The 11,403-nt window shown below is 49.8% G+C and overlaps 1 protein-coding gene across 2 annotated transcripts; it reads left to right on the plus strand.

The window, feature by feature from the left end:
- Window positions 1-913: 913 nt before the first annotated feature.
- Window positions 914-7,899, plus strand: LOC149363764 (uncharacterized). 2 transcript variants are annotated; one of them, XR_016289113.1, is made up of 4 exons: window positions 914-1,335; window positions 4,299-4,574; window positions 5,910-6,041; window positions 7,729-7,899. XR_016289113.1 is itself a non-coding variant. In XM_089573706.1 (3 exons), exons 1-2 carry the CDS (start codon window positions 1,021-1,023, stop codon window positions 4,554-4,556), a joined length of 573 nt encoding a protein of 190 aa, XP_089429832.1. In that variant the 5' UTR covers window positions 914-1,020; the 3' UTR covers window positions 4,557-4,574; window positions 7,729-7,899. The 2 variants fall into 2 exon arrangements, 1 of the variants encoding a protein (XP_089429832.1); XM_089573706.1 differs by lacking the exon at window positions 5,910-6,041.
- Window positions 7,900-11,403: the final 3,504 nt, after the last annotated feature.

Below are 11,403 nucleotides of genomic sequence, written 5' to 3' on the forward strand. Positions count from 1 at the left end.
AGCTAGAGGCTGCAACGAGGAGCTGTGATCAAAAGACACAACTCAAGGCCGTCCAGCAGGTCTCGGCAGCTCTCGAGAGGCAGCGACCGAGCGAAACCGAGGAGAGGGGGGCGGCACCCCCAGGAAGGGGGCGGCGGCCCTCTCGAACCCGCGGAAGTAGCGAGGAAGACCTCAAGGAGCACAACGCACGAGATTGACGTAGTGGGAGCGTCGCGATAAGAGCTTGTCCTCCCTGCTTGGAGGGAGCCTAACCGACTCTGCAGGCTTTCTAAATAAAAGTTGTTCTCTCTCTCTCTCTCTGAAATACAAGTTTCATTTTCTTCATTACGGCCCCTCTTTCTCATTCTTCTTTCACTCCCAATTCCTCCCTTCCTGTACGGTGCGGTTCAGGTGTCCACCGAGATGACAGAGAATTACTTCAACTCCTTTCCTCAAAAAGCGTTGCGTTCAGAGGGAAAGCCATCGCGCCGGTGGTGGTGGTGAAAAACATTTATCGTGCATTAAATTTTTACAGAGGTGATTGGGGTAGGCCCTATTGGCCCTTTCCCCTAACAATACTAGGGGGGGGGGGGGGGGGGGGGGCCCTATTCCGAAGCCCCATTGGCAAGCAACGCCACCCGCGTCCGGTGAAGCAAGGCCTTTTGGGTCTTTAGGTCTTGACAGCCGAGCAGGGCCACCTCCCAGTCCTCTCTGGTGGGATTGTGGGGGATAGATGCGACGGCGTCTGGCAGCGCTGCCAGGCAGTCCACAAAACGGCATCGCGCCGAACGGGTGATGGTATTAAGGCGGAAGCGTTTAATGCCTCATCGTTGTAAGCAGGAGCTGTCGACAGAAATGTCACGCTTTTCAATTGGTCGAAATGGTCATGACGTCACAGTGCGCCAATTAAAATGGGGCCAATAGTACGGGCAGCAACGCTGACGGCACTGGAAGTGAACAGATTTGGAGACGCCAAAAGCTGCTGACGCTCTTGAGTCAGTTGCCAGTTCACCCTCAAGTGTGAGCACACGGAACAGATCGATGCTGGGGCACACCGGCGACGCGGTTGTCTTCAGTCGCGTCATCACGACTGCAGACACCCTCGATAGCTACCGCAGTTGCACCCCGGCCAATTCCTGGAACCTGGAAGCCATCAGGGGTGGCTCACGGTTCGTGCGCCCCCCTGCTCAGCGTCCGAGCTTCCAGCGCCTGAATCTCCCAGAGAGGAAGCAGCTACGCATGCTGCGGCATGCAATACAGCACGCTGTCCAGGACGGGACACGGAAGGATGCTGCAGTAACCACCGCGGGGCCTCTCATCCAGGAGGAGCAGGAACGGACACCACAGGCCGAGACGGTATGAAACGAATCATGCGTAGTCTATAATATGCTTAACGGGAAAAGCTTCGAGCGTTAACAGCATTTTGCGGCAGCTTTGAGCAACAGTGTTAGATTCAAAATAGGCATGGAGGGATGTATGATTCAGTTGGATACCACAGGTGCATCTATCTTTTTTTGCGTTGTAGGTTAACTCTGCGTTCCGTACAAAGGTGGCTACTCCACTACCATTTAGGAACAGCAGCAAATGTGAGATTAAGCTTAGCAGCTCCTGGATAGTGTCAGTTGTGTTATTCTGCTATCAGGAGAGATTTACACAAACGGGCGTTCTTACGCGATAAGACAACGAAGTCAACCCTAAACAAATAAAACGTCCGCAATCAACTCAGGGCCAATCCAAAATGCTCATGCACATTCCGTTCTTAGCTTGGCCAGTGATCGCTGGCTGCGCCGGCTAATTGATCCTCCTGTAAAATTAGCACGTAACTCTATGTAAAATTAGTACGTAACTCGGAATTGGCACGCTTGTGCCGAAGGTTCTGGATTTCGCGCGCCTTGTGTTCAGCTCTGTAAACATTGAAAATAGGTCTTCTTCGGGATAATTTATTTATTCTTTCCTTTCCTATTCTACAGATTTTACCTAAAACTCTTTTATCTGGTAAGATATTGCAAAATGTTGCAGGATACGGCAGTGCATGATATGGTATTGTGTATGTATGATATGGCATGGTAAGGTATGGTGTACGAGATACTACGGCATAGAATGGTATGATGGGTTTAAATGTCCTACACGTGCACATGGCCCATGACAGACGCTGTCGAGAAAGTTGACAGCCTCGAGTTTTTCGACGTGTCCTCGCTTCACGTCGCACAACACGCAGGTTTGGCGAACGGCTTGAACAAATTGTTATATTTGTTTTTGAAGCGAAAGCTTCACTACGGGTCCTCGGGCTTCATTCGCGGACCATGCAAATTTGACCTTCAAATGACGTTCAGCTTCGAAAGCAAAGGAAAGACGCACAACTGGCGTCCTGGTACAATGGACACCTCAGTCGTGCCTTAAGCTACGGGGCGGTAGTGACAGACGTGCGTGCATGAGTTGGCATCGACAACGTTCTGGCAGATACGCGGTACTGAAACCATACGCCGTTGGCGTTCATCGCATTCATTGGCGTTGGAAACGTTTTACACTGTGGCGATTTTAAGGAAAGGAAGTGCACGTAACTGGCTCCCTGGGTCAGTGAACGCCTGAATCTCGCTAATAGGTATACGTGGGGTGATGAGAGACGTTGATGTGGGCTGCATGCGTTAGCGCTCGTGTTATAGGTGACTGGCGATCAACTATTGAGTGCTACCTGTCAGGGTGGCTGGGAAGGTTCGCTGCCTATCCAGTGTCCGGAACGCAATCGAAGTTACAGACGCCAAGCCCTTTACAGTTGCCTGACAGGCGACAGCTTTCGCCCTTTAACCAGGTTTAGCTGTGGTTGAACCGCACCTTTTTTCTCTCTCTCGAAGTTAACGTAGCATTTCTCCTCCATCGAATTGATGCAGCTGCTGCCTGGATTCCATTCCGCGACCTTAGGCTTAAGGTCTGACCCCCCATAGTCACTAACCCATCCCATAAACTCAGCGTATTTTTGCGGGGCTTTTTTGCGGGCCTCCTTTCTTAGCTCGTGAGGGCTTTCTCGAGAACGTTGTTGGTACCGTAGTCTACTCCATGCGGTCGCCGCCACCCACCCCCTACCTTCTATTTGCCTCTCGCATTGACTTACCTGGGGAAGAGCGTCGACCATGGAGGAACTGCGACAGTGGTTAGACCATGTTATCTATTACCGATATCATGGATTACATGACATCGCAAGCGCGACATCAACCCGCATCGCAAGCATGACATCCACCCGAGCGCAGCTATACGGCTGCGTTCGGGTGGATGTCAGTGAATAATTACTGTTTTATTATTAATGGAGTGCACGGCATTGCTATCGGTATAGCATGACCTAGCGATAAACGCTGCAATTTTCCTACTGGTGAACGTTAGTTTAATCCAGTTAAATCCACGTGAATGTCACATTTCAAGGAATGCTTGGGCAGGGCAATGGGCCTCCACAACATGGTCCAATATATATTCATGTGACGAAATGTTATCCTCGAGTGGAAGCGTGTGATGATAGGCGAAGAATTGAAAGTGTTAGGATGCCGCGGAGCTATCGCCTTCACGTCTTCCAGTCAAGGGAAAGGGAGACGAATCTTTCAGTTGATAACCCCCATCTTGACGTACCGTAGCCTTGGTTGGCATTCGATAACCATATGGGAACATTTTTGGACTGTCACAGCAATGTCTCTCGTAAGACAAGATACGTTTTGCTGCGTAAACATGATTTAATGTAATTTATTTAGTGCGTAAGATTAAATACCTAATAAATTCTTGGCATTGTCTAGGCAAATTTTCAGCGCGTATGAATGCTATAAATGTTCATCTGTTCGGCTGCAAGCTTGTTACAAAAGAAATTCTTTCCGAGTGCGCGGAACTCAATCAGGCATTTTTTTTATATATGAACGGCAATAGAGCTTCGATTGCCTTCACGAAATTTCAAGTAATTTATTTTTAATACACTAGTCCATAAAACCTTGTCTTTCGTGTGTTGAATAACATTCAATGAACGCAGAATATATTTAGGGCTTCCTGTGGTTTCTTGTTGGCAGATTTTAAGGCAAGGTAGCGTCGAAAATGCCTGTTTGCAGTTCTGAAATGCACATTTCCTTCACAGTTCACTTGAGGAATACCTAACTTGCTACCTCAACTGCCTATTTTGCTTCGTTTGTATTTTCAATACACCAAAATCTCTTCCTCTCGTGTAACCTGCGAGCACTCGCTGTAACTTCTGAAAGTTTGAGAACCATTTCGATTCAAATCAATTATCCAAAAGAGAGATTTTGCGAAATCCTCTACGACAGCAAATTTTTTTGACATCGCCGTTCCAGCCGCCCCACCTCATCGTCGGCGGCAACAGCAGTTCCTGCAGCTGTCCCACGACGGCTTCAGTGGACTGGCATCCGGAGGCCTGTGGAGGCGGAAGGCGCTCTCTAGACAAGGCGCGACGCCTGGTCACCCCGGTCCTGCAGCTCCGCGAAAGCGTGCCGCGGCTGGAAGACGCGCGGGAAGCTACTAAGGAAGCGTTCCAAGGCGACCTTGAAGATCGCCGTGATGGGTCCTCAGGAACGGCCGCCCTGGATCCATGAACAGTCACAGGGAAGCCGGTAAGGAACAGGGCCTGGCTGCAGCGCTCAGTTTGTTCGGCTAGTAAGGGCAGTACGAAAGGCTCTCTAAACTCCTGCACCTATAGGGATATACTTGAGAACGACACATTGTCGGGCTAGATGGTGAATTACTTCCACATTGTAAAGGTGCGCGAAATAAGCGCGCACACATGAGAGAAGGTACAGGACGAGCGCAAACTAGCAGCTAATTTATTATTCGCAGAACGCGGCACTCTTTGATGGGAGCAGAAAACAACCAGGCATGCGCAGTCAGCACAGCGCATCTTTGAAACAAATGACAGGAAAAGCTCGACAAAGGCAGAAAGCAGAGGAAGACCGATAGTGATGCCCTGTGCGCATAAGGTGTCGCAAAACCTAAAGAAGGTGGTGGGCAAGCACAAGTGCCATCGGTGTTTACTGAGCTATTAAAACTGGAAAAGCTATGCCCCCCCCCCCCCCCCCCCCCCCATCACCAAGCAAGGAGTAAAGAAAAGTGGTCATGGCCAGAAACAAGGCCCTTTGTGGAATGCACCCGCGGCGTCATACGAAATGCCCCTAACTTGTGATAAGAAGAAAATAGGCGAGAGTGGACGCTGCGTTAGCGATCCTGCACGGGAACCTGACCTGTCGTTAACGACGGGGGACGTCCAAATTTTCCTAAACATTGCCTGACCTGGCAGGAATGCAGGCCACTGCTGGGTGATATCTGAATCCTGGGCAAGAGCCGCAATAGTATCACAGGTTAACTGATAGAAGAAAGATGGGCTTGACGGCATAAGCGATTGTTATGTTGAGCTGCATAACAGTGAAATAGTCTTTCTTGATAACCTGTAATATTCGGCCTTGGCATCTGCAGGTTGTAAGATGCATGGTTTTGACTGCGCCAACGGCGACATGATGTGCCTCAAATGGCTGAGGCTGATATTTGCACTCTTCGCGATACGCGTAAAATATCTTAAGCGAGGCGTGCTAAATGTAGTCGAAAAGTTCCTGTAGATGAACACCACTGAGTGCCGCGAAAGCGCCTGTGCGGCTTTGGAACGCATGGGAATTCGTTCGTGTGTTTTGCATGCATTCTAAAATGTCAATAATGAGCTGATTGTCATGTTTTGTTCAAGTAGAGCTTATAAAATTATCCGTCTTAACTTAAAGTACCGTCTTTGTTCTTATACTGGGGTAATCTATTGACAGAGGCGAACTTCAGTTTGCTCTGTGTTTCCTTGAGAACGCCAGGCAGTCTATATTTAATTTCAAAGCACGGAGTCACGTAGTGCCTCACATCCTAGTTCTTGCTTTCGCACGTAAGCATCTTTCTTTTTATCTTTTCTCTCACAGTAATGAGGAATTGTCCACTGTATCGCTCGGCAGGCAAACTGTGACCTCAACACAAAGCGTCATGGCTGTGTTGCCACCAACGGCCCTCTTCTTAACGTGCCCATAGGTTTATCTACTTCATACTGACACATTGTAAGGAAGTTTCGATTTTGGTAGGCGCATTCCCGCGTTCCAAGGAGCACGTCTTTTTATTAAATTGCTTACTCAAAAAAAAGAAATCCAGGGGTGAGTTCACCGGCTTACCCCATTAATAAACAACAAAAAAATTGGCATTGCCGGCATTGGCATTAACTACCTTCGGGTTTCGCCACTGGCGCCACGCTCTAGTTACGCCTCCTCCTCTTCTGTCCTCGCTTAAGCAAGTAGCAGGTTTCGCCCTTTCTCTTAGGCGCGCGCTCTCACAGCCGTTGCTATGGCGACCAAAGGGCTCTCTCTCCCCATCTCTCCGCTGCCCCCGCGCCGAAGTTTCCTCATTTCCCCAGAGTAATGGGTGATTCTGCGTGTAGTAACGCTGACTTCACCATTGAAGCCCCTGTGTTTGGCTGTTTGACTAAGCCATTACAGCTGTCTCTGTAAAGTAGCTAGGTAGAGGCAATCTTTAACTTGCTGCGTCCTCCACGTTTTAAAAGTGCTTCACCTGCGTTAGTGCAATTTTAAGACCGCTAAATGCTCAAGTAATTTAAACATAAATAGCTCGCGATTAGCCATCGTTGGCTCTCTTTTCATGCCAGATCAGATCTAAATACCCCTCTTTCGGTTTATATATACTATTACAGACCAAGGACGTACATTCAATAGGCTACACGCCACGGTGGCTTAGTAGATGGGGCGCTCAGCAGTTGAGGCTGAAGGAGCGGGCGGAATACTTGACTCGGAGGCCTCGTTACGCTGGTAGCGACACGCAAAAGGCGCACGTGTGCTTGTTATGTCACCGCACGTTAAATATCTCAGCTGGTAGAAATACTTTCGAAGGCCTCCACTGCAACGCCATTTCCTCTTTTCTTTCTTTCTTTCCCTCCCTCCACAGCTACGGGGCGGCAGCTAGATCCATTGAGGTGCAAGTGCCGCTACAAATTGCACAGGGCGTGGAGGCTTGCTTCAGGCGATTGGGCGCAGGTTAACTGAAGCGTAAAGGATATGTCGAGAGTGATTGCTGAAAGTTTTGAGTGACTTGTTTGAACTGTAGCAGACGCATCGAGTCCGATGCAGTGTATTTTGGACTTTCGGGCCTGACACAGAGAACAGTGCGCTTGTGGATGACGTCCCCTCGGCGCTCGTTTTTCCTTCCACCACACGGCGAGCAAGTGTCGACATTCTAGGACCTTTTCAGCGTAACTTTTTTCATTTCACTCTCGAGAGGCGAACTGGGGACAGCTTGTGATTCTTTGCGCTATCCTGTTGCCTTCGATCAGTAGCTCTCCATGCGTAACTCCAATAACTTTTTGTGCACATACACAAATCCTTCCTGTGCTACTGGCGTTATTTATGAGACTTTGCGTTCACACAAGCGTCATAGCGACAGGGCGCTGGCGAGGTAGCACCCGTTTTCATTGAACAAAGCTTCGGGAACCATGCCGGCATTTTATTCCTAAGTATCCTGCACATGAATCTTTTCTTCCGAATAAGAGTGTTGCAAACGCTTCCGCAATTAAGAGACGAACCGTTCAGCTACATGCCACGTACCAAATAATCAACTACTAAAAACACGCATCCTTCACTTCGTGCTCCGCGACAGCCCGGTCTTTTAATACACATACATATGTTGTTCTGAGTAGAAAATAACTAACACGCGTGTTACGCTTTTCTGCTTTCATCGCAGGGTCCCGGACGCGCGCATGTTATTACGTGCCTGGCCAAGGCCACCTGGCCCCAGCAGCAAATTCGTCTCCACTGCGCCACTCTGTTCGTCCAGTGGATATATTCTTTTTTAATGATATGTGATTTAACGTTTAATAAACGGGTGTGAACATACTTTCACTACCAAAACACATCTTTATTTCCTTGTGCGTTGTGTACGCTCGCTGTGTTTCAGCAGTTACAAAACTGACTGCGTCTTTCATTTGCTTTCGAAGCTCAAGGACATTTGAAGGTCAAATTTGTACGGTCCGCCATTAAAGCCCGAGGTCCCGTTGGGAAGCTTCCGCTTCAAAACCGCAATTTTCGATGTGTCCAACAGGAAAAGCGTCGCGCCGAACGGGCGAGGACATTCCCCACCAGCTAGGCTCATGGGTCTAGGCGTAATAAATACGGCGAAGAACTCATTGATGCGCAGTTGACTGGGCAGATTACACGACTATCATAAACTGCAGCAGGCAGAAAAATTGTAGAAACTGTCACTCACTTCAAATCATGGCTCTTGATAGAGAAATAAGGGGACGTATCATAATACCACCCCTCCCAAAAAACATGCACCCCTATCACAGCATCAGCAGAAGGAAATCCCGCGCGGCAAATATGCACAATAAACTTAAAGACAAGTCAGTGCTGTATGTCGACGCTGCCGAGTACAGGCACTAAGAGGCATATTTTGTGGCTAGAGCTGACAACAGAGCAGAATGCATAGCAGCTGCGACCATACCAGCGAAAAGTCCGGAAGAAGCAGAAGAGGCAGCAATAGTATACACCAGGTGCATAAATGTTGCACAGGATCCTAGATACCATAATAAGCGGCTCGAAAACTGCCATACATAACTTCATAAAAGGTAGAGTACAGCTGCCGACCGCAAAATAATGAGCAAATACCGCCTAGAAACTCGAATCAAAATAATATGGACCCCCGCAAACTCAGGCCTCCCAGGAAACGAAAAGGTGAACAACATAGCCCGAGAACTAACTATCCGGGCAGAACCAGACGCGTTCCCAAACCACGGGGCCAGCTCGGCGAGGGACCATCTACTCACCTTTAGTGAAATCCCGACTTTCTATCAAAGGAGCAGAATGGAATGTCTCCCTTCCAATCTCACGGTCATGCAAAAGCAAGCAACCACTCTCAGGCAGCCCAAACCCACACATTCTCATGCCCCGCAATACTAGCCAAGCTTCATCCAGACATATACTCTGCAGAATGCAAAAGCTGGGGAGAGTATGCTAACCTCAACCACATCATGTGGGCCTGCAGTAAGAACAATTTCAGCCGAATAACCACAGAGGAGCAGTGGGAGACCGCGCTGCGCAGATCGGACCTCAGACAAAACAAATTCAGGCGGCACTTTGGCTCTCTGAAGTGCGTAGAGGTGCAAGCGTTTTCCGCACCACTTTGACTGCCTCTATAGCAATGGTGTGACGTCACCACTGAATGACGTCACACATAATAACGACTAATTACTAAGTAATGAAAAATTACACATCAATGGCTAATTGCTGATTAATGACTAAATAGTAATTAACTGCTCATTAATGACGCTTAAGCTTCGCACTTAGGAGTGGAACGCAACAGCGTGTTGTAGCGCTGCCTGGGAGTCCACGGAATGTCACCACCCTTTCGGCGCGATGCCTTGCCCTTTGAACGTAACGTTTTTTGTTGCAGAAGCAACACTACGCTAAGTGAGCGATTTCGCGGAGCCCCGGAGAGCCCCAACTGCGCATGCGCGAGGAGCGAATGTGAGACAGTTACTGCGTAATTTCCTTTCCTCAAAATCAATTTTCATTTTATTCATTATGGCCCGCTTTCTCTTTCTTCTTTCACTCCACTTCCACCCTTCCTGTACGGTGCGGTTCAGGTGTCCACCGAGATGACAGAGAATTACTGCACCATTTCCTTTCCTCAAAAAGCGTTGCGTTCAAAGGGCAAATCGTCGCACCGGATGGGTGGTGGCGTTCCCTGACTCCCTGGAAAGATTTGTCGCGTTCCACTTATAAAGGCGGAGCATAAGCGTCATTAATTAGCAGTTAATTGGTATTTAAACATTAATCAGTCATTTGCCATTAATTTGTAATGTGCAATTCCTTAGGAATCAGTACTTCATGATGTGTGACGTCATCTCGTGGTGACGTCACCACAGAGGCACTCAAAGCGGAGCGGAAAACGCTTTCGCCTCTACTTGGTTGGTAACAACTTTATTCATAGTCCTGCAGAGCTTTCGCCGACGGGGCCTTAGGTCTCTCACGTGGGGACGTCGAGGCGCTGCCTCGCCGTCGCCTCGCGGGCCTGCTGGACGGCCCAGAGTTGGTCCCCGAGGCTGGGGCTGCGCAAGGCAGCGGCCAACCGCGGCGGGAGGGTTCCGGAATTAGCACCGTGAAGGTTTTTGTTACAGTCCCAGAGCATGTGAGTTAAAGTGGCTACATTGGCGTGGCAGACCTTGCATATATTTGTCGGGTATGTACCGGGGTAAAGCCTGTGGTATAGTTCCGGGTTGGGGTACGTGTCTGCAGTTGTCTGAGGATCACCGCGTGCGCCCTGTCCAGCTTGTCGCTGGGCGGAGGGAAGGTTCGGCGGGCCAGGCAGAGGGCCTTGGTAATTTCGTTGTAGCTGGTCAAGCAGTCTTTGGTTCTATTCCACGGACGACGGTCGCCGGCGCGGTTCGCGAGCTCGCGCGCCTTGGCGTGTGCCGTCTCGTTGCGGTTGCGATACGTCCTCGATACTTCTCCCATGTGCGCCGGGAACCATTGAATTCTGGTTTGGAATTCTACCTCCTGCTGGACTTGCCGGTTCCTCAGGACTTGGGCCGCTCTCTGTGAGATCCATCCTTTGGCGAAGTTTCTAACCGTCTGACGCGAGTCGCAGAGAACCACGGTGCACGTCGGATCCGTGAGGGCGAGTGCCACCGCCGCTTCCTCCGCCTCTTCTGCGCGTTCGCACGCTACACTTGACGTTATGCGCGTTTTGCCGCACGAATCGACGACCGCAACCGCGAATCGCGAGCGTTCTGCGTATTCCGCGGCGTCAACGAACCTTGTCACCGTATCGTCTCCGTGGCTGTGCAGGAGAGCTCTGGCCCTGGCCACTCTTCTTCCCCGGTTGTGTTCCGGGTGGACGTTTCGTGGAATCGGGTCGACTCTTAGCGTTTGTCTGATCGCGTTTGGAATGGCGACTTTCTGGCCTTGTTGTACGTGGTTACGGATGCCGAGACTTTCCATGATATGGCGGCCTGCAGTCGTTCCCGTTAATCTTTCCAGTTGTGAAGTGCGCTGCGCCTCGGCGATTTCGCTAAGCGTGTTGTGAAGTCCGAGCTGGAGCAAGCGATGCGTGCTGGTGGACTCGGGTAGACCCAGTGCTATCTTGTACACCCTGCGAATGAGGACATTGATCTTGGCTTCTTCTCCCTTGTACCAGTTGTGGAATACCGCAACGTACGCAATATGGCTAATGACGAAAGAGTGTATGAGTCGTGTGAGACTCTCCTCCCTCATTCCGTTTGTTCTGCTAGTGACCCTCTTGAGGATTCGCATGGCGTTAGCTGTCTTGTGCTTTAATTTAGTGATCGTTTCGCCGTTGACGCCGTTGGCCTCGATTATCATGCCGAGGACCCTAATTGTGTGTACTATCGGGATGGTT

The sequence above is a fragment of the Amblyomma mixtum genome, chromosome 2 (genome assembly GCF_055824585.1).
Source record: "Amblyomma mixtum isolate Tamu chromosome 2, ASM5582458v1, whole genome shotgun sequence".
Lineage (NCBI taxonomy): Eukaryota > Metazoa > Arthropoda > Arachnida > Ixodida > Ixodidae > Amblyomma > Amblyomma mixtum.

Excerpts from the sequence above, each read along its gene's own strand:
- LOC149363764 (XM_089573706.1), top strand. The coding sequence starts at position 1,021 with ATGCTGGGGCACACCGGCGACGCGGTTGTCTTCAGTCGCGTCATCACG. Across the intron at positions 1,336-4,298 it reads GGACACCACAGGCCGAGACG|CCGCCCCACCTCATCGTCGG; the intron begins GTATGAAACGAA and ends TCGCCGTTCCAG.